The 23953-nt window shown below is 42.8% G+C and overlaps 1 protein-coding gene across 2 annotated transcripts in view; it reads right to left on the reverse strand.

Annotated features, from left to right (window-relative positions):
• Positions 1-1379: 1379 nt before the first annotated feature.
• EMB (embigin) overlaps positions 1380-23953 on the reverse strand; it is a 30792-nt gene continuing 8218 nt past the window's right edge. The window contains exons 2-10 of one of the 2 annotated variants that reach the window (XM_082242170.1): positions 20605-20685; positions 16547-16609; positions 13754-13949; positions 12526-12617; positions 7753-7892; positions 6383-6665; positions 5507-5540; positions 3991-4063; positions 1380-3269 (exon numbers count right to left, since the gene is read on the reverse strand). In XM_082242170.1, the coding sequence (XP_082098296.1) occupies positions 4009-4063; positions 5507-5540; positions 6383-6665; positions 7753-7892; positions 12526-12617; positions 13754-13949; positions 16547-16609; positions 20605-20685 (944 nt within the window). In that variant the 3' untranslated portion in view covers positions 1380-3269; positions 3991-4008. Of the gene's footprint in view, positions 3270-3990; positions 4064-5506; positions 5544-6382; positions 6666-7752; positions 7893-12525; positions 12618-13753; positions 13950-16546; positions 16610-20604; positions 20686-23953 lie in introns of both variants that reach the window. The other variant, XM_082242169.1, reaches the window with a different exon arrangement.

Here is a 23953-nt window from a genome sequence, read left to right on the forward strand (position 1 = left end):
CTCCTTACCCCCCTACCCTGAACCAATTAGGTGGGTGCAAGGGGGCACATGGGGTGGGGAGAGGGGAAAGATGATGGGAGAGAGACCCATTGCATTAACAGGAGTCCCTCTGTGGGATTCTGCTGGCAGGACCTGAATAAGATACAGTGGTACCTCCGGTTATGAACTCAATTGGTTCTGGAGGTCCATTCTTAACTGGAAACTGCTCATAACATGAGGCACACTTTCATTAATGGTGTCTCCCGCTGCTGCCACGCTGCCGGAGCTCGACTTCCGCTCGCATCCGAGGGCAAAGTTTGCGACAAAGGGCATCTACTTCCAGGTTAGCGGAGTGCATAACCCAAAGCATTCGTAAGGGGGGGGGGTGGTATGTAACACAAGGTGCCACTGTATAGGGTGCCTGGGGGCATCAGGGGAGACACTCTGCATGTTGCCACCTTTCCTTGTACATTTCCTGCATATAGTCTGTACATGCACTCATTGTACTTCTAATCCCTTGCTGGATTGTTTTTACAGAGTTTTGTGGAATTTCTGACAGTTTAAGAGTTAACGTTTATATACAGCAACTTAACTGACTTGTTTTTACGAAAGAGTTTTACTTATTTTATTAACAAATTATCAGAACAATCTTGTACATGACTAGTCAAAAGTAAACCCATCAAGTTAAATGAGCCTACTCCTCAGTAAGCCAGTATACAATTACAAATTTTAATCTTCTACACTAAAAGTGCCACTCTTTGGCTTCCGGTTCCAGTTCCAGTTCCCCTTAATGGAGGCAGCTCCCACGACAGCAGGAGATCATTGGCAAAGGAAAAACAAGGATGATTGAGGGTAATTATCCTTGCAAGACGGGCTTCACTCGCAGATCGTCTCGGTACCTTGCTCTTGCTCCAGCAATGGAATGTGGGAGGCAGGAAGGGGCTGAGTGCAAAAGCACTTTGCCTTCTGAAAACCCTCCGATGTCACCATTAAGCAGCAGAGGTTCTCCTGTTATTTAGAGCTTAATTTGCCTGAAGTACAGGCGTGTGCTAGAAGACATGAGATCATAAACTGCGGAACTGAACCAGCTGCAAGGTTGTTAAGGTTTGAACTTGAGAGAAGACTTCATTCGGTGCAAAAGACTGTGTGGGGGAGGGGCGCCTATCGTTTTTTAAAGTTTTCTTCTCTACATTTATGATTTGGCAACCCTCCTTTGAAGGTTAGTTTAAATCATATATGTACAAGCGAGAAGGGATGAAACTGGATTATAGATATGGAATATAATATACGGACCTGTGTGTGTATATAAATACCGTTCTATTGTCAAAATATTTTTTTTTGTTTCTAGGATATCATGCATGAGATAATTTCTCTTTCACACAAACATACCCACAGAGATGTACAGAAATCACAAGTCTTTAATAATCCTTGTATCATATGAGTTTTAAGGCATCAAATAAATATCCTGGAACTCTCCAGAGACCATTACCCATTTTGCTCCTTAATGCTCATCAAAACCAGTGACTTTACATTTCGTAGTACAGGTAGACATTTAAAGACATTTATGCATCCTTTATAATATTGTCTGCTTCCACTTTGGTCCTTAATGAGATAAAAGTTCAATTCACATTATACCCACAGAATACAGAAAGAGAAAACACTGTCCCCCTGACTTAACGTCTGAAGGATCTTGAAGAACTGAAGTTGCACACATATTGCAATTGTACAGGTTTAGATAATCAGCCTCTTATTTCCCTTCCTATAATGCTATATACCCAGGTTTCTGACAAGCCTGGAACAATTATACTACACTGGGCAACATGATGGAAGGTTTGGATTGTTTGAATGTACAGAGATGACATAGCTACTGGGCTCAGGGCCATGTTGGTGGTCCCACCTGCAGGTGTCCATCATTGGCACAGGGTCTACATCAAGAATGCCTCTGCTCCTTATGCATAGCCTCATTCAAGAAAGGCAATCCATGCAAACTGGATGGTGGAGTCTGGCAGTGGAGTCAGAAGCATGCCTAATGCTGAAGGGGGCAGGCTCTACACAGTCCTAATTCTGGTACTCAGGTGAAGGATGCTATTGTCACTTAAGAAATCTCAACTATGGCTTGATTGTGTCGGTGTCCATGTGAGTTTGAACACCCTGAAGATTTGATGGAGGCTGATAACCTTACTTGTTCAGGTTTAGTGATAATTTTCTTACTACAAAATCCTTGGGAACATCAAAAGACAGACAAAATGTAACCAGTATCAGCCCAATTTTCAGAGTGGGCATTTGTGCAACAGGTTAAAAGATTAATTTCAGGATTCAGAAATATGTAGCTACACATCCAGGAAATGGGAGATAATTGCCTTAAAAAAAATATTTTAGAAATGTCTCGGTTCTTTTGTTTTTCTTAATACAGAGATTTGTGGTAATTTTACAATTCTTTGGTGAGGTCATAAATCAGTAACATAACCATAATTACCAGAACTTATTGCCTTGGCTGTCCAGCACTTATGTAAAGCATACTTCTATTGCCAGACAGACAAACTCAGGACCCTGGAATTACTACATGTAAATATTTGAAAACAATACTATTGGTTAAAATATCACAACTTAAAAAATCTAAAGGCAGGGGCTGTTATTTGATGTCTAGTTTCCAAGCCCTTCAATTATTATCTGAACATATAAAATGATTTCTCCAAGCATTTTTTCTCTAAAAAGAAAAGGGCGATTCTTGAGATTCTAAGAGCAGCATTTGGGTTTACACAAAATTTTCTGAGCGGCTAAAATGTTGCCATCTTGACTCAATTTGTGCAAACCTGCTCTGGGTTAAAGGGGGTGAAGAGATAACATACTATCAGTAGAATTCTAGATACAAACAGTATACCTGCTATATCTTTTCTTCATGGCTGGTATGGATTAGGTCTGTTGCTGCACTGCTTTCCTAACACAACAATCAGTTGAAGCCTTGAGTAACTTCTACAGTGAGTGCTGAGCCTCATATACAAAAAAGCATCTCATATATACTTAAGACTCACAGCTGAAAGTTAAGGTCAGGTTACTGTAGCCAAGAGGCCCAAACTGGTAAAACTGATTATAACTGCATACAGCAACATGGGTTCAGACTGTACTTGTATGACATCAGCATCATTTCATACATTCATTACTAAAAAGGCATTTTAAAGCACTATTTTTACATATACAGTATCTAGAAAGAAGCCAAGTAGTTATGATTCCATTGTTTGCATCTTCCTGAAGTTTTCCAGTGTGTCAGATTTCCAATAGGTTTCTTTCATCTAAACAGAACAGAACACATATAACTATATATAGAAGTACCAAGCGATCTAAGATGGGGTTATGTTATTAATTATTATATTATTCTGTATTTTGTGCTGTTATCTTGTATTTTTATCACTCTGAAATCTACAGGTGAAGGACAGCATACAAATTTAAATACTGGTTAATGCTCATCACTTTTTAAATCTGTAGTATCACCAGCCAAGATTATGCAGTCATGGTATTCCTGCCCAGAATTTTGGTGTGATACACTAAGATGAGTGGTCTATCACCATCTATGCCCCTTGTTCCTGCAGTCTTAAGCAAGCGCCAGAGCCAGAAGCATTATCAGAACTTGGGTTGGCCACAATGCATGTCAGTTTGATAGGTCTGAAGCTGTGTAGGCCTCCAGTAAGAGGACAATTCACCAGCCCCACAGCAGCAGTGCTCTTGCACAGCCCCCATTCATTTCGATGCAAAGTTTCTTTGGTAGCTACCTGAGCCTCATGGTGACTTCTCTTAAAACTTCCTGTTTCTAGGACATACCATAAACAATATTTTGCAATAATATAGTATCAATCCTTCCCCTTTCCTTCTTTGAAAGCATTTTCTACTCATTTCAGTGAAGGTGGGTGAAGCTGTACATTTGGGAATTGCAAGGCGGCCCTGAAACAAGACAGCAGTACTTACTACTCAATTTTGTGATAGTCCCCAAAGCTTTCAAGTGGACTTTGAACTTACCGCCCTTCCACAAGGAACTTAAACCTTTCTTTGCCTGGTACTATTTTCCACACCATTGCTGTCTTCGGTTTTCCTGTACAGAAGAAGTGACATTAACGTAAGCCTGTAAACATTGCGAATCCTTGTTTTACCTATGTTTGGAGCTGCCCTTTTCTCTGGATAGACTTTTCTGTTGTCACCTTTCATGTGGGTAACCTTCACTAACAACCAGAGAAGAGCACGCTGCCCCAGAAGAACACCATAACAAGGGGAGGACCAACCTGGTTCCACCCATCGGCCAGTGAATGTACAGCTCCCATGTTTGTTTTCCTCTTCCCCTCTCTATTTGTTCATTAGTTTTTTGAAACACATCTATTAGGGAGCATGATCTTGCAGTCAGTTCCCTTTTTAAATATTATTTTTAATTGACTTTTACAAATAATTTCCAAAAATCATATAACATATTTTCTTATCTTATACAATATTTTGGACTTCCATCAACTGCATCTGAAAATTTTTCAATCTTTATCACTTAATCTACATTTCTTAATTTCTCTATTACTTTTAATTATCCTTAACTAATAGCTCTCTTCATAATCTTCTCTGCAATATTTTGCATAATCCTCCTTACAAAACTTCTTGCAGTCCTACAAGCGTAATCTGTTTGTTACAATTGCTTTTCAAATAAGTCAAATATTTACTCCAGTCCTCTGAGAATCTCTGGTCCCAAAGGTTTCAGATCCTTCCTGACATCTTATCTAATTCTGCAGAGCTTGCAGTTAATTCTATATACCAATTGTGCTGTATGAAGAAGTTCTTGTCAGGAAAAAGAGACTAGCTTAGTAGCATGTAGGGAACCTCTGGCTTTCCAGATGTTGCCAAGCTACAACTTCTATCATCCTTGGCCATTGGCAATGCTTGCTAGGACTTATGGGAGTTATAGTACCATCTAGGAGAAAACACACCCAATGTAGTTATCTTCCCCTGGTTTCCACATCTAAAATTATCAGCTAGGAAGTGATGGGATGCTGTACTGGTGACTCTGGGAAGCCACTAGATGGACAAATAATCTGAGCAGATATAAGTCACCTTCCTATGTTCTGTCTCCACTGTTGAAGGCACTCTGCCTTTGAACATTGGTTGTTGAGAATTACAGGTGGGGAGAATTCTGCTGCACTTAAGTTCTGCTTTGTGGGCTTCCCATGGGCATCTAGAGACAACTATGAGAGCAGAGTGCTGAACTAAATAGACCTTTGGCATGATCCAGGACAGCCTTTCTTATGTACAGACTTTTTGCCTGGGAATTTGAGAGCGAATGTCATGGTGGGGTGGGAGTGAGGGACTAAATCATTTGGAATTCCTACATTTAATTACAAACTTGCATCAATGAAGAACAGAACTTTTATCTTCTTGAAAATGCCACTATTAATAGGTGCAATGCAACACTTACCGAGCTCAATAGCCAAGGCTGCTTAAAATTTTCATCACACACTATTTAAGCATTCATATAAAAACGCAGAATAAAATCGCTACTTACAGGGTCTCCGTCTGTTCAAATTCTTTTTCAACTTCTTCTGTGAGACAAAGAAAATCCAGTGATTATTTCACATATCCATCGTTGCATTAACAGGAGCATAAGAACAGGTGTGCCATGTTAAATCAGCAGGCCAGTGCATTAAGGTCTAAGTGGTTCTCACTGGCACAATGTAAACACACTGGGAGTCACTGCCACAGCTGAGGCAGAGCAAAACTTACTGATCATTCAGCAAGTACCGAATGCTAATTATTTTGTCCACTTTGGAAAATGCCCAAATATGTACAAGGTGAATCTTACAAATAGAGGAAGATAGTATTTGCCTACATAATGCCGTGACTTATCTAAAGTGGGAAAATACGTCCTCTAATAGGGGTCCCCGCCTTAATAAAATATTGAGAGGGCAGGTAAGCCCTGCTCCACATAATCAATCACATGACATGGCACTCACACACCATTTGACTGGCAATGCCCATCAACTGGGAGGGAGGACAAGCGAAAAGACCTTGGCCCCTAGGAGTTGGCTCCTATGTCCTCTAAACACTAGAAAATACCATCTAATTTGATTTATGTCATTTCTTTCTCTAGGGCAAGCTTGGCTAACCTGCGGCCCCTTTTCAGATCATCTTACATTGCAGATTACTGGTTAATCCAGCCTTTCCCAATGTGGTGTCTTCCAGAGGTTTTATACTACAAGTCCCATTATCTCCAGTCAGCATGGCCTATCATCAGTGATGATGGAAGCTGTAGTCCAGTAACATCTGTTTGGCACCACGTTGGGGTATACTGGGTTTTACTGAAGAATTATAGCGAACCCTAGAAATCCAATTTGTGTAGTGTAGGCGTGTGTGGCAAAAGTGTGCTCCTCCTATATCTTACCAACTTGAAATTCTTTCTTTTTGGTGCACGCTTCATAGGCAAAAATAACAGCAACAAAAAGGACAACTTCAGCGGCTATTGCAAGAAATGGCTTGAGGGGTGTCATATAGGTGAGAACTTTGAGAGACACTTCGCCTTTTCTTGCACCTAGAGGAAACATGGCTTCACACGAGTAAACCCCAGTATCTTCCTCAGAGAGACCCATGATCTTCAGTTTTGTTATGTTGGCATGTTCTTGGGTAATGATGTACTTTTCTGGCATCAGAGTAGTATTAATAGCCACCTAGTGCAAAAACAAGTTCACAAGCTTTAATAGGGTGACACAAAATGGACTCATGTTAGCACTGGAAGTTCAGAATGTAGGAATTCAAATATGGGGATGGAATACTCCTAACAGGGAAACTAAATATGCAATGGAAAAGCAGAAAGGGAAAAGGAAATGCTGCAATTCACAAGTACTTGATTGACAGCCTAGTTCGGGCCAGGGGTTTGAATGCAAGCTTATGTTTTCCTTGGGCAAATGTTCTTCTACCCAGGACACAGTCTACTACTTAGTCCACAAACTTAAACTTTGGGGACTAGAGTCTAGTAAAGGTGGTAGGCAGTGCTTTTTTTTCTGGAGGTACTCAAGGGTTTGCAGTACCAACACCTTTTTTCCCTCTAGAAGAAAAGCACTAGTGGTAGGAATCTGTTAAGGTACCTCAATAAACCTACAATGCCCAAAGTTCTTTAGGGCAGGGTTCTCAGAAACTTCCTATCCCCAGGACAGAGCACTGAAATATAAGGCAGCCCATCAGTCACAAATTGGCAGCATAAACAGTTTCCCATTATCAGCATCACATGATTTCTATTCACCAATCAAAGGATCACAGCAATCTTAATAGATGGAATCCAATGACATTATCCTGAACCAATCAAAATCTTTTTGCTCTTCAGATCATGCAATATCATGCGAGTACGTATAATCATTTTTCAGTGTATTTCTTTACTGAGACTTTGACTCATTTCCCTATTCATTAAATGTCTCCCAATATCCTTTTTCATCTGTCTACAAAACAATTCAAGATTAATCACAATTGCCATGCCTAGTCAGTCCTCTTTTAATGCATACATTGGCCACGATAGATTTTATTCTTTTCAATGCTCTGTACAGTAAAAAGTAAGCCACTTAGGCATTTTCAGTTAAGCTAGGTCATAGGCTCAAAAGAAAATGGAATCCTCAAAATAATATGGCTTTATGAAAGTATTTTCTGCATCATGAGTATCCCTGTGTCCAACGTTTATCCCATTTCTAGACTGCATTTGAAGAGAGCTTTCTATAAAAGTACTGAATGACGTATGTGTGTGTCCTTTATCAAGCAGACCTTCACCTGTTCACTTCCATTCTTTGTATACCAAACCCAGGAAGATGGGTTATATTGGTGGGTTTCACTGCCAACCAAACACGCCAGGACCACAAAATCACCTACGTAACTGATTATGCGCTCAGATTTTCCATGCGGTTCAGGCACTAAGGAAAAAACAAAACACACTTGTGATACTTCAGGCAGCATTTTTGTAAAGACCACTTGTGAAAGGATGCATCCAAGGATCTACAACACATATGAATAACTCCATACCCTCCAACATTTATCTGATGAAAATAGGGATGTCCTAAGATAAAGCGGGACATTCTGGGATCAAATCAGAAACTGGGATGGCTTCTGTAAATCCAGAACTGTCCCTGGAAAATAGGGACACTTGGAGGATCTGCTACTTCCTTATCTTTGCTATTGTTATAGAAGGGGCCTATGCCAATCCTAGACCATGCTAATTTCTCCCAGGTGGATGTATGAACCAGAGCAAGGAAAAGATAACCGGTCTCAAAAGAGCCAAATACAAGCAATCCATTCAATGTCCTTCCTGCATTTCCTTTCTTCGTGTAAATAGGGGTTCAGCCAACTGAGAAGCAGAGCGCTGTTAAAACATATTGCTTTAATCTCTCCGATAAATTAGAGCTCAGCATATAAAGCACGAAACCAAATGTATCTGATTAGCATCACTGCTTCTCAGTCTGATTAATGTTCGTCAGCAGAGCGTGATCTCTTTTGTCATGCTGCTCTGTTTTAATGAAAGTTTTCCTTCTTAGATAGCATGCACTGTTTCACTGCTCAGAATAAGCGATGACGACTGGGTCTGCGGAGGCGTCAGTCAAAAGGGGGTGGGGTGGGGAGGAGAGGAGAGTGAACATGACATGGACACAGCCAACCCATTGTGCTTTGAAATAGTGCCTTACTGGGGCAGCACAAAGCTTTCAACAGCCGTATGCATTACTTCAACTATGAGCCTCACAATTAACTTTTCTTCTGTCTTTGCCTCCTCTGCTCCCATTCCATGCTTTAAAGCAGCATCTACATTCCCGATATGTTCAAGGTTGTTGTTTTTTAAAGAAGTTTGCCTCCACTGATTTTAAAATAAGAAATGAAATACACAGAGCATGTATCCTCCACATTTTAAACTCACTAAAATCAAAGCACCGTCTTGACTACAGAATACATACATTCCAAGAGTTTAAAGCCAAAATCTGCCATCTTCCCATTTTTTTATCATGACAGCATGGCAGCCATTTTGGTTGTCATAATTTCACACCACAATTCCCCGCCCCCAAAGCACTATTTTTCAAGTACAATGCCACCAAATGCATGTTTTTTGACCCCACGCAAGATCACGCCCCCCCCCAAGCACTTTTGTGCTGCAAAATTGGACAAGATCCCAGCAACCAAAATGGCTGCCGGTCTGTGGCAATAAAAAACAAGATGTCCCAGTTTATCTGGAACACTTGTAGGCTATGCAGAATACGGTACCATTTATATCTGTTGCCCAGATTCAACACACATTTGAGAACAAGTACAGTTTTATTGCAAAAAAGGGTGATATATTTTTAAAAGTAAAATTAATTAAGCTCAACATCTGCAACCATGTACATGTCTGGCTGGCTGCCACATGACTATAAAATGATTTTATCTTGGTTTTTTAAAGGAAGCTTGTTTGCCATTCTCTGGGCAATTATTTGGAAGGGAAAGCAGGCTGTGGAGTCCTCAACTTTGGCCCTGAGCTCCAGGACTAGCTGCACCAATGTATTTTGCAAGTTAGCTGAAGCTAAATGGGAGACCAATGGAAACCATATAAAAAGCCAGTTTCAATTCACTTGATGATAAAAGACTCACCAGCAGAATCCTATACATATCTACTCAGAAGACACATTGAATACAATGGAACCTATCTCCCAAGGAGGCATGTCTAAAATTATAGCCTAAGGCTGCAGTTGACTACAGCAGACCTCTGAGGAAGAATGCATAGGATAGGGAAATACATTCCATACTCATGATACAAACAAAGCTTCCACAATAAGAATGATGAACAAAGATTGGGCTTTCTACTCTCTCCCCTGATCACTTTTCTCATTGCAGAGCCTCTGAAGTGTAGGTGGGTTCCCATGCAGCAAGACACAGTGATAACAGCAAGAACCTTTGTTGAGCTAACAGAACTGGACAATAGGGGCAAGGCAACTGCTTATAGACATTTCTGGAGGCCGGGGCCACTCCCACTCTCTCCGTGATTGGCTGTCTAAACTCCTAAGCTGCGAAGCGTAACTCAGAGTTTAAGGGTTGATGGCCCAAATCCTGAAATGTTCTGTGATTGGATATCATGTATCAAATCAGAACACAGGGGCTCAGAATCCTTAGTCCAGACTCAAGCTCAGGCACACACAGACTAATGAATACATAACAGTCTCCATGACTCACGGGTAGTCAAAATGGTGCCCTCCAGAGTTTTTGAACTACAACTCCTTCAACCACAGCTAGCATGGCCAGGAATTATGAAAATTGTAGCCCAGCAGATCTGGAGCACACCATGATAGGTACCCCAGTTCCACATGAAGTGGCCATATCTGCCAGCACCATGTAAACTGGTTTCTTCTGGGAATGACCAGAGACTTCGCTACATTCATCACAATACATTTTGAATGCATTATAAACATCCACACCAATTGGCGCCAGAGAGCAAAAAGGAGTTTATATGGATTGTTACATAGGCTCCCCCCCCTTTTGTTGTAACAATTTAACTTCTGACTTATTTATCGCTTTTGAATCTGTGTCTAGAACCACCCCAGCAAAGGAAGGATGCATTATTGGATATTATCTAGTTCAGAAATTGCCTTGGTGCTACAGCAGCATTGAAAAAAAATATTTCAAAAAACAGTATTACTGAAACCCAATGAATGGGTGTCCTTTGGTCACACGTTAAATGCAAAACTTGACTCTGCAATAATGAAATTCTAATCCTGTGAAACAGCTGCTTTTTAAGATGGTTTGGCTGCTGCCTTCCCACAAGTATCCACACAACTAGCAAATTGAAGGTTAATTTATTAAGAGTTCAAGTGAAAGTTCTTCAAAACATACTTGCTCTCAACTCTGAAATAGTTATGGCATATACAAAGGCAGTACATCATTAATATTTAAATGGCATCCATCACTGTGTCCCATCCATTCTATATTTAGCCCCATCTTAATAATTCAGCAACCTGCATCTTCAGTAAAATATCATCTTACATCAAGGTACCTTTCTTACAATCCCATTTCAGTAAAAAGGGAAAGCATCAGTAAAAACTGTTGCAAATCCTGGGCAGGTTTGAAGGAGAGGACAGGGGAAACAAAGTGAAAAACAAAAACAAAACAAAAACTCGGGACATTAGATAGAACTCCAACTCCAAGAACAAATATATAAATTTAAAAACACAAAGCTATGTCCAACCCCCCACCCCAAAAAAACAAACCCACACAAACCACATAATAAAAAAGTTGAAAATATTACATTCAGTACTGCACTCACGTATGCATCTTAAAGATAAAATGATAACGTTTTAAAATGCTGCTTGCTCCAAGTGGTATGCTTTCTTATAGAACTTGCTATTCTTGTTATTGTTGGATTGCATATTTTAATTACATGTGTTCATAGTTTAGTGTTTTTGAGTCACTGGTTTTTATACTTGTAAACTGCTGCAAAAGCATAAGTATGTCAGTGGTGTCAAGACCCAATGTCACATAATGGGTAATGCAGATGGGGCCAGTCACTGTCTCTCAGCCTAATCTATTTCCCAGGTTTGCAAGGATAGAAAGTGTGGAAGGGCTTTATGCATCCTGAGCCCCTTGGCAGAAAGATGGGGTACCTATTACAGAAAGAATAAATGCCCAGTGCAGAGCACAATAAATGAAGCCCATTTCTGTTTTCCTTTACAATAGTTCTGCATGCGGATAGTTTCTGGTGCAACTTTTTCCGCATGTAAGACTCATGCTGTTCTCATTTCAACTAGTTTACATCACTATAAGCTGCTTTCACCTTGGGAAAGAGGGCCTAAGTATTGCATACATTTAATTCCCCATGAAAACAAACAAATATTTTTGGTTTGGGGGCAAAATAATGTGGCTAACCCTGAATATAAGTACAGTGGTACCTCAGGTTACAAACACCTCAGGTTACAAACTCCGCTAACCTGGAAGTAGTATCTCGGATTACAAACTTTGCCTCAGGATGAGAACGGAAATCGCGTAGCGGCAGCAGAAGCTCCCATTAGCGAAAGCGTGCCTCAGGTTAAGAATGGTTTCGGGTTAAGAACGGACCTCTGGAACATATTAAGTTTGTAACCCGAGGTACCACTGTAAATCAACATACCATACCCTCTCTTCTCACGTTTTGCCTCCACCATCCTTTCCCTTCCATTATGGTCCTAGTGCTCTTCAATGCTCAGCCCACCAGGATGCATGATGCACTAAAGCCCACTTCCACAGGCATTTGCATTTGCTTTATAAGTCCAATTACAAGATAGAGTTGGACAGGAAGGCAGTGGAACCTTTCCATGGGATCTCTCTACCGCTAACTCTATATCAGCAAAGCATCATAAACAGGGATGGGTGAAACCCAACAAGTATTTTGGAGAGAAGAAAACGCTGAACTCCCTCCCCCAATTTGGCTTCATGGGATTTTATTGCTATTAGCACAAATGCTCATTGAAAGTGATAGCTGGGCAATAAAACCCTGTGGTTATGAATAAATCACTATGAATAAATAGGATCACAAAAGAAGCAACCATTTCATGATCTTACCTTGCAAATGAAATGTAGAATTAACTTCTTCAGGTTTGGTTTTATAAACACAAGTATAGTTTCCAAGTTGGTCTCTTGTTGTGACATTTACCCTTAACAGAAGAAGCATTATATAATTGATGTTATATGACTAATTTAAAAAAAAAAATTAAAAGGAGTGATAGGAAGCTGGAACTAACTTCACAAAGCAAAAACTGGAAGTAGAATTAGAGAGTGAAGGCAAAATTGCTAAAACAAGGATATTCCAGATTCATGGAAGACTGCAAACTGTAGCACATGCAACAGATCAATTGATGAGCAGTGCATCTTGTGTGAACAAACCACCACAGATAAAATACTACAGGTGGAACTTACAGTGAATATTTGCCCATTAGGTGAAACTTAGTTACCCATTATGTGGCCACCAACAAAAATGACATGTGTTGAGATCTCCACCTCTCAAGTTTAAAATCAGGGATGGGTTCTGAAGATGTTAAAAGGTAAAGGGACCCCTGACCATCAGGTCCAGTTGTGACCAACTCTGGGGTTGCGGCGCTCATCTCGCTTTATTGGCCAAGGGAGCCGGCGTACAGCTTCCGGGTCATGTGGCCAGCATGACTTAGCTGCTTCTGGCGAACCAGAGCAGCGCACAGAAATGCCGTTTACCTTCCCGCTGGAGCGGTACCTATTTATCTACTTGCACTTTGACGTGCTTTCGAGCTGCTAGGTTGGCAGGAGCAGGGACCGAGCAATGGGAGCTCACCCCATCTTGGGGATTCGAACCGCTGACCTTCTGATCAGCAGGTCCTAGGCTCTGTGGTTTAACCCACAGCGCCACCCACGTCCCTTCCGACGTTGTTACTAGACCACAAATCTCTTCATCCCCAACGACTGGCCATGCCAAATCAGTGATAGGAGTTGAACTCCAACATGACCTGGTAGATCACATGCCTCCCACCTGGGGCACATCTGTCTTTATGACACCATGTAAATGCCACTACACATCGTGAATGGAAAGGAAAAACTTGACACGAGGATGCCCTTTGCAGTAGCCGTCCTGTGGCTGTCATAGTTAAGCTCTCCTCTTCACTGCAAATGCAATGTTTTATATCAGAATCATTTTTCATACCCTGCAAAAGATCATCAACTGGGTGGGTGGGGGGAAGCAATGCCAATAGACCTATCTGTATCAAACCTTCCTTCCTTGCAAACGCTGTAATACACTAGGCAAATCAGAAAGGCCACTCACTCATGTCGACTGCACCAGCTGTTCTTGCTTTCATTCTTGAAGATTCTGTCATTTTTTATTGTTTCGTTCTCCTTCTTCCAAACAACCTCAATTTCTTCCACATCCATAGAAGGCTTAAGAACCAAACTACACAATAGTTCAAGCTCAACTGGACTCTGTAAAATGATGTTTTTAAGCACTGAATCTTTGGGGGAATCTATGGAAAATAAAAAGAAATTATGTAACTTTTTTAAAAAACAACAACAGACTATTGGTTGCACATACACTAGTTTAATCCAGATTAATTTTGCAATGAGGACATTAGAAAAGCCCTACCATTCTGCAATTCTACCAAACACACTTAAAACTGTCATTTCCATCAATTTCAGGGACTTGCTTAGAAGTAAATGCTCCCAGTGCATAGATGTCAGGCATTTGCATCAGCAAGCGTCACAGGTGAGTGCTAGTCAGTAATCACAGTCCAAATTTGAAGTTAACTCTTTATTGGCAAAAACGCGATCTTAACAGACTTGATTAATGAGCAAATCAGCTTATTCCTGGTGGTCTTACTCCATGAAAATCAGTTACTGTGACTGAAAGTCTCCTCCTCCCCAGGATTTTTTTCCAAGCAATCTGAGACTGTGCCTCTGTGCAGCCAACCTCTCCTCTGTCCTGTTCATACCTTTTTGATTCTGGGAGACAAGAGGGGAAGGGAGCTTGTCACAGCAGGAGGGAGAGACAACCATGCCTCTTTGCCAGCCTGACTCATCTCTGACTCTTGGCTTCCCTCCTTCCACTCTCCTGCTTCAGCTTCTGCCTCCGATTCTGGACTTCTCTTTGCCACAGACTCTCCCAGCTCACTAAGCCCTGTTAAGTCTTCAGCTTCCAACACTTCCTCTTCCCAGTCTTCTCCCTCTAACCACTCATTGTTGTCCCACCACTACTCCCTGGGCTCTAAGCCTTCTTCCCTTGGTTCACCTGCTGGTTCCTCCCACCATTCCTCAGCATCCAACCAGTCCATGACAACTAAGACAGAGAAGCCTTTTGGTGTGAAGTCCACAAAGCAGTATGCCTCTAAATATCAGTTTCTGGGAATCACAGGTGGGCAAAGCACTACGGAAATCATGACCAGCTTGTAGGCTTCCCACAGGTGTCTGGTTGGCCACTGTGAGAACAGGATTCTGGACTAGATGGGCCTTTGGGCTGATCCATCAGGACTGCCTCGCCAGAGTGGTGCATGCTCTGGTTATCTCCCGCTTGGACTACTGCAATGCGCTCTACGTGGGGCTACCTTTGAAGGTGACCCGGAAACTACAACTAATCCAGAATGCGGCAGCTAGACTGGTGACTGGGGGCGGCCGCCGGGACCATATAACACCGGTCTTGAAAGACCTACATTGGACTACTGCAATGCGCTCTACGTGGGGCTACCTTTGAAGGTGACCCGGAAACTACAACTAATCCAGAATGCGACAGCTAGACTGGTGACTGGGGGCGGCCGCCAGGACCATATAACACCGGTCTTGAAAGACCTACATTGGCTCCCAGTACGTTTCCGAGCACAATTCAAAGTGTTGGTGCTGACCTTTAAAGCCCTAAACGGCCTCGGTCCAGTATACCTGAAGGAGCGTCTCCACCTCCATCGTTCTACCCGGACACTGAGGTCCAGCACCGAGGACCTTCTGGCAGTTCCCTCAATGCAAGAAGCGAAGTTACAGGGAACCAGGCAGAGGGCCTTCTCGGTAGTGGCACCCGCCCTGTGGAACGCCCTCCCCCCAGATGTCAAAGAGAAAAACAACTACCAGACTTTTAGAAGACATCTGAAGGCAGCCCTGTTCAGGGAAGTTTTTAACGTGTGATATTTTACTGTATTTTTGGTTTTTATGGAAGCCGCCCAGAGTGGCTGGGGAGGCCCAGCCAGATGGGCGGGGTATAAATAATAAATTATTATTATTATTATTATTATTATTATTATTATTATTATTATTATTATTATTATTATGTTCTTAGTGAATCACAGTTCCACTGGGTTAAGTTCAACTAATTTTCCTCCATATAAATTCTGTGAAATACCTCTAATAACGCAGTATTTATTTTATGTGAAGCAATTTATCCCTGACTGTTCAGCCTAAAAAAAGGTTACTCAAGCAGCTTAAATATCATTGGTAAGAGGGCCCATGCCCAGCATGACCAAAAAGGAGCGCTAAAATAACTCTGTCTCTTTTTCCGACAGAAAAGGAGACACTTGACAAACTGGTTTAAGAATGTATCCCTATGGAGCAACTCAGAAAAGGGTAGCAGCAAAACCATAGGGCTTGGTCTGATATAAAAATGAAATACTCTGTGGGTAACCTCAGACACACATGGTTCACTGTAGCTTCCTGCACAGCTGCCTATAAACTGTACTTTGTATTATGGACTTAAATAGTCAGACGTGTTTGGTTTCTATACACATACTTTTTGACGTAAATTTATTTAATGGCAAAAATTCAAATAATAATATTTATTAGCTGTGTAACCCACACACGCTGCCAAAAGAGCCCATGAAGTCCATAAAGCGTCATCATGAAGACTGTCCATCTCAGCCCAGCCTTAAATGCAAGCAGTTTCCACCCACCTGCCTCAATTTGTTCTCTAGCTTTTAGCTACTCTAGAAAATTTGGATCCGATGTTTTGAAATTTATCTCCATGGCCGTGACAGCTGGAATCTTACTTGTGGTTCCCCGCCCCCCTCCACTCCCCCGCAAAAGAAACCAAATTAGCATGACCTCTTTACTACCAAACAATGTTCAAGATTAAGAGGAGAAAACATACCCTTCATGGTTAAATTATACTTCTTGAAAGGCAGGATCGGCGCTTGTGTAACGGAACGTGGAGCTGCCAAAAAGAAAAGTTGAGACTAGGTTTATTTTCATATCGAGCAGAACAAGATTCAGCAGAAGATTAATTTGCCCTTTTAACATTCTTTAATGGAATCAAAAATATAAGGACCACAGGAGCAGAAGTACATTTCATAAAGAACATTGGGCTGCCACTAAAAACAGCATTGTGCTCAGAGCATCTCCTTATCCTCCTAGTTCATTTTCTGATACCCTTATGCTCTATCTATTTTCCTCCCCACATTGGATATTGACCATGACTGTGCTGGCTGCAGATTTAATCCAAAACATCTAGAGGATGCCAGGTTGAGGCAAGCTGTGTTATGCAGAGTTGGAGTAAGACCAAGAAGACTCAGTGGAAGGTAGATCTTTTATGCCATTCCGTGATGCTTAGAGGAAGGCTAGGAGAGAAATGCACTTTGTAATGAACATAGGAAGCTGCCTTATTCTGAGCAGACCACTGGTCCCAATTGGTCTACTCTGCCTGCAGCTCTCCAGGGTCTCAGTTAGAGGCCTTTGCAATCAGCAGCTCCTGTAAACTGGAGTTGCTCTGTCTTGAAATTGACTCTTAAGAAGTCTTCATCTGAAGTGAACAGTGCCCTAAGGGCACATTTTTAATCACAAAATCCTTTACAAGCTGTCACTGCAGATTTGACTTCCCTTCTACAAACCATGGGCCACACTAAACTACCAACTATCAGCCAAACTCAATGTAAAGTCACATGCATTACAGTAAGGTGAAATGCATTACCACACCAAAATGCAAACGTAAGTAGTTGCCATGAGGAAGAGGAAAAGCAGTATAGAAACTATGGCAGGACAAAGGGGGAGATCTTAATGCAGACATGCACACAGACATAAACACACAGTGCCGGGGGGGGGGGGGAGGGGGAACCCCTCTCTCCAGCACTTATTCCCAGTGTAGCCCAAGGATTGTTCCTCCCAATGCAAATAGCATGGGGGAGGGAGACTCTTGGATATCAACAAAGGGTTAAATGCCCCCTGCCTGCCTGCCATTGTCTTGACCCTTGCAAAAGAATGGGCACATTAAGTGCAGGAACACTTTTAAAGTAATGTTTTCCTTGGCCCTGTATAGCTGTGATCATGGTCTGAGATATTTAGGAAGAATACATTCCAGAGACCAAGCCTAGGTTGCTGAAAATCAAAACCACCCTAATATTCTTTCAAAATGTTTTGGAGTATGAAAAAGTCTTCCGACACTGCAGGGGTCTGGCTCCTTTTCATTCTTATATAATATGCGAGTTGCTGGGGAGGGGTGTGTGGGTGTTAAAAGCTCCTCCCTTCCTGTGGATGAGAGAAAATGTTTTGGAGCAAGGGCTGTGTTTTATTTTAAGGAGTTGTTTCAAAGGCTGCTGCTTGTTGGGACTCCTTGGCTGATGGTTTTGGAGGGGAAGATTGCTGAATGGAGCTTCAGAGCATCAAAAGAAGAGCCCTGCTGGGTCAGAGCAAGGGACCACTTCAGCCCAGCATCCTGTTTCCACCATTGGCCAATCAGATGCTTCCCAGAAGCCCACAAAACAGTTCAAGAAGGCAGCAGCCCACCAAACACCCACTACAGGAAACCTGTATAGGAAGTTGAGAAATAAACAGCAGAACTTCCCTAAATGTAACCGTAGGCTAGGTGACACAATGAGCACAAATCGGATCATCTAGCATTTCCTGGGCTGGGCCCTTTGGCCTGATAAGCAACTGAAACAGCTTGATATCTGACATGCAACTGAATGGCAGCGGCTAGTGCCCATTGGGACTGGGAGGATGGAAGACAGGGAGCCCAACATCAGGTAGAACCAGCAACAGGTGGAGCCAACTAGTTCTAGTTGTGCTCCTATCCTTCTAACTCAGCCGCGTTCAACAAACAGCAATGCTGATATTAAAATGAGAGACAGTTCCACCCTCTGGAATGCTTGTAAGTAAGGCAGGCAGGCATGGGCTCAGGTAGGAGAGAGCAGTACATGTGAAAAGGATCTAGGAGTCTTGGTTGACCACAAAATTGACATGAGCCAACAGTGTGACGTGGCAGCTAAAAAAGCCAATTCAATTCTTTGCTGCATCAATAGGAGTATAGCATCTAGATCAAGGGAAGTAATAGTGCCACTGTATTCTGCTCTGGTCAGACCTCACCTGGAGTACTGTGTCCAGTTCTGGGCACCACAATTCAAGAAGGACACTGACAAACTGGAACGTGTCCAGAAGAGGGCAACTAAAATGGTCAAAAGCCTGGAAACGATGCCTTATGAGGAACGGCTAAGGGAGCTGGGCATGTTTAGCCTGGAGAAGAGGAGGTTAAGGGGTGATATGACAGCCATGTTCAAATATATAAAAGGATGTCACATAGAGGAGGGAGAAAGGTTATTTTCTGCTGCTCCAAAGAAGTGGACACGGAGCAATGGATCCAAACTACAAGAAAGAAGATTCCACCTAAACATTAGGAAGAACTTCCTGACAGTAAGAGCTGTTCGACAGTGGAATTTGCTGCCAAGGAGTGTGGTGGAGTCTCCTACTTTGGAGGTCTTTAAGCAGAGGCTTGACAACCATATGTCAGGAGTGCTTTGATGGTGTTTCCTGCTTGGCAGGGGGTTGGACTCGATGGCCCTTGTGGTCTTTTCCAACTCTATGATTCTATGATTCTAGGAGTAGCCTCCAGTTCAATCAGACCAGTTTTGTTTTGTTTTTTAAAATACACTGTTTCCTGTACTGCCAAGACTTAAGCTGCACATACTGTATACTCAGTGATTTTTTCTTCTTATTCTGGGGGTTCTCAACAGTACAGACATACCTCGGGTTGAAATTGCTTCAGGTTAAGCACTTTCGGGTTGCACTCTGTGGCGACCCGGAAGTAACGGAACGGGTTACTTCCGGGTTTTGCCACTTGCGCAGATGGTCAAAATGACGTCATGTGCATGCACTGAAGCAGTGAATCGTGACCCACGCACGTGCAGACATGGGTTGCGTTTGCTTCAGGATGCGAACGGGGCTCCGGAACAGATCCCGTTCGTATCCAGAGGTACACTGTACACAGTACTGACACCTTTTTTTCTAAAAGAAAAGCACTGTGTGTATTTACAGCACATTTCTTCCCCCAAAGAATCCTGGAAACTGTAGTTTACCCCTTTGCAGAGCCATCATTCTTAGCACCCTTAAACTACACTTCCTGGAATATATATATTTTTTTGGGGGGGGGGACATCATGTACTTTAAGTGTATGGTGCATATCGCAGATCTGCATCATATATCCAAGCACAACCAACACATGTATAAAGCACATGAGTCCCCTCAAGAATTGTGGAAACTGTAGTTTGTTAAGAACACTGGGATTGGCAGACCTGTGTGGGTAAATTGCAATCTCCACGACTTTTGGGGGGAAGTCATGTGTTTTATATGTGTGGTGCAGATGTGCCCGTAGGTGTCTGAGGCTGCTGAAACTGCCCCCCCCCGATGCCACCTGGGTTCTCTAGTAGGGGGTAAGAGGTGCAAAAGCTGGGGTCTGATTCATGTCCATGCCAGCAAGAATCCAGGTAATAAATCTAGTTTTTCTGCATTTATCAGGAGAGGAGGAGGAGAGGGTGGGAATGTGCCTAGCCCCAGCTTAAAGGATGTGTGAATTGCAGCCTTGAGAATTTTGCTACGTGCCTCTTTTTAAGTTACAAGGGGCTGCAACACTTGTTGTTTCTGTTTTGCCTACACAATCTTATCAGTGGCGCTACCAAGTACACTTGCCCGGGCTGAAGAATGCAACTCAATCAATACATGACAAGGTACAGGCTTCTCCTGGAATGAGTGACAAGAAGACTCCTACAGGGCAAAAGTAAGACACAAGGTGTTCCTCAGCTTTATCTTCCTCCTCTCAATAACTGGAATATTTTAGAGTGCAAACTCCCTCAGCACAAGATTAATCTTGTGCTGTCATCACTATTAGTAGAAACAGCAGACATGAGAAAATAGCCCTACTGGAAAATAATAATAGGTTGTTACCTGAAGTGGAAGTTCCCTGAGAGAAAATTCCATTGCTGGAAGTTGTTTCCTGGTTGGGATTTTGTGCTGTCGAAGTATCAGCTACATACAATAAAAAATAAGAGTAAAAATATATATATTATTTTTATGATACAGTTTCGAGATTCTTGTTTTTATCTTATTTATTTAAAAAAATGTTTCTGGATCCTGAGAATGGAGCGGACCCTTCATCGAGACACAGTGAGCAAACGTCCGAATCCTTTGACAACAAGTTATGAACAGGGCACCTGCCTTTATTCCGTGTACAGGGAAAAGCAAACCAGACTGGAAATGAAAGCTTACAGAGACAGGAGAGCATCCTCCATCTCACCTGTGGGCAGCAGGCTAGCTTAGGGACACAGGGTAGGCCGTGTGGACCACACAGGTCAGCCTTCCCACATCCTTGCCCTCCATCATCTCCTCCATGAAACAAAGCCTCATGGAAAATGCAACTTAAGTCATTCCAAAAGAAGATATTGGAGTACTCCAAATCATTTGCCCATGAATGTGGACAGAAAATAGGAGCTACAGTTGGAGGGCAACACCTGGAGAGCTGCATTGATCATTGCAATACATCTATTATTTATTATTATTATTATTATTATTATTATTATTATTATTATTTTGTTGTTGTTGTTGTTGTTGTTGTTGTTGTCATATAAGATGATTATATAATCTAAGAAGGTGAATGGCTGTGACTGTCATGAAATAACAGTCTTCTGAATTTCCACTACACTACTGGCCACACGCTGTCTAATGGTAGGGCAGGGGCTCTGGTAATGAATATTGGATATAATATTTTTTTTGATGAGTGTGGCGCTGTGGTCTAAACAACTGAGCCTTGGACTTGCCGATCAGAAGGTCGGCAGTTCGAATCCCCACGACGGGGTGAGCTCCCGTTGTTCGGTCCCAGCTCCTGCCAACCTAGCAGTTTGAAAGCATGTCAAAGTGCAAGTAGATAAAATGGCGGGAAGGTCAACAGTGTTTCCCTGCGCTCCTCTTGTTTCGGTGTTCCGTTGCACCAGAAATGACTTAGTCATGCTGGCCACATGACCCAGAAAACTGTCTGTGGACAAACGCTGGCTCCCTTGGCTCATCTGTGTAGCAAGATGAGTACCTCAACCACAGAGTCGTCTGCGACTGGACTTAACTGTCAGGGGTCCTTTACCTTTTTAAATACCTGTTTAGGGATGCATTTCCTGACCCACTTGTTTGATAAACTTTTTTGTTTAATAAAGCTTTTCTCATTTGTTGATCAGATCCTGCCTGGGACTCTAAATCATTACATTTCCCCCTCACACAAGTCCCCCACTAGATAATCTGTGGTAAATTGTAGAAATTCATGCAATTGGTATACCGTGAGGCAGTGGCGTAGCGTGGGGGTGCCAGGGGTGCCGGCCGCACCGGGCGCAACATCTGGGGGGGGTGCGCTCGCTGCCTCCGGAGTCGCCGAAGAGCCTCGGGCGCAGGCTGTAGCGGAGCCGCATGTCTCGCGGAACCGACGAGCTGTGCGCGCGTCCGGGCTGAAGGCACCCGGCAGGCAGCGGCTCTCAGCGCTCGCCGCAGAGGACGCGCCAGGCAGCCCCTCCTCACAGCCCCGCCTCCGCCGGTGCTGCTGCAGCTACTGGGCCGTTGCATTTTCCTCGCCTCTCTGCCCCCCTCCTCCTCCGGGCAAGCGGCATCGTTTGGGCGGCAGCGCCAGCGGCAACTCGCAGGTTAGGGGTTAGGGGGGGCGCAAATTACTTGCCTTGCCCCGGGTTAGGGGGCGCAAATTACTTGCGTTGCCCCGGGTGCTGACAACTCACGCTACGCCGCTGCCGTGAGGTGGGTGCACTATATTTAATTGGGGACATTTAGCGGGAGTGGATCCACTGCATTATTAATTTGTAGTATTAAGTGGTGGGTCCGCTATATTTTAATGGCTTTTTTCCCCCTTTTTCTTTTTTATCCTAGTGCTTTTCCTGGGAAAACCTGTGTTTTACCATTGAATTGGAGCAAACAGCAATTGGGTTTTCCAGAGAAAAGTGCCACACTCTGACACAGAACTTTTAAAGTTCACACCTGTGTCTGAAAGTGTGGTATAAAGGTAATCTGGATGAGCCCCAAGTCCTTTAAGGAAGTGTAGAGGAAATAAACTCATTGCAGTTTTACAAAATTCTAACAAAGAACTTGGTGGTCCATATATATTATTGTAATTTTGCTGGGTAAATCTGAAAGAAGCTTAGGCTGAATGTACAAATTAAGGAAGTGGATTCAAAAGCAGATATAAGTCATATCAAGTCCTGACTGATTCAGAACACATCCTGGGTTCTGGACAGGTCAGTCTCCTGCTATTCCTTCTTGCGGCTGGCTTTTTCTGACAACTTCATTCCAGGGAATTTGAAAGCCGCTTTGCAAGAGCTAAAGCACTTTAAGTGAATGATTAATGGTTATGACTAGCGATTATAGCTGAAAATGATAAAGAAGGACTTCCTCCCTGTTAAAACAAGTCTATAGCATAAAAAGATTTTACTTTCTTGGGCTCCATGATCACTGCAGATGGTGACAGCAGTCACAAAATGAAAAGACGCCTGCTTCTTGGGAGAAAAGCAATGACAAACCTAGACAGCATCTTAAAAAGCAGAGACATCACCTTGCCAACAAAGGTCCGTATAGTTAAAGCTATGGTTTTCCCAGTAGTGATGTATGGAAGTGAGAGTTGGACCATGAAGAAGGCTGATTGCCGAAGAATTGATACTTTTGAATTATAATGCTGGAGGAGACTCTTGAGAGCCCCATGGACTGCAAGAAGATCAAACTGATCCATTCTTAAGGAAATCAGCCCTGAGTGCTCACTGGAAGGACAGATCCTGAAGCTGAGGCTCCAATACTTTGGCCACCTCATGAGACGAGAAGACTCCCTGGAAAAGACTCCCTGATGTTGGGAAAGATTGAGGGCACAAGGAGAAGGGGACGACAGGGGATAAGATGGTTGGACAGTGTTCTCGAAGCTACGAACATGAGTTTAACCAAACTGCAGGAGGCAGCGGAAGACAGGAGTGCCTGGCGTGCTCTGGTCCATGGAGTCACGAAGAGCTGGATACAACTAAATGACTAAACAACAACAACAACAACATAGCATAAAAACAAACAAACAGGAAACCCAGAACTGAAAGACTATTTCTGGGCAGTTCTACATTTCCTGAGGACTGTACTAAAAGGAGACAACTGTCACAAGTGCCTTGCTTTAGAGGGATGAGAGTACGGGTAACTTCTTAGGCTTCTTTCTTTCTATGCAGCACATGCCCTGCTACCACTAATAACACTTTGTCCATGGAGAAATGAGTATCAA

Source organism: Podarcis vaucheri (genome assembly GCF_965113315.1).
Source record: "Podarcis vaucheri genome assembly, chromosome: 11".
NCBI lineage: Eukaryota > Metazoa > Chordata > Lepidosauria > Squamata > Lacertidae > Podarcis > Podarcis vaucheri.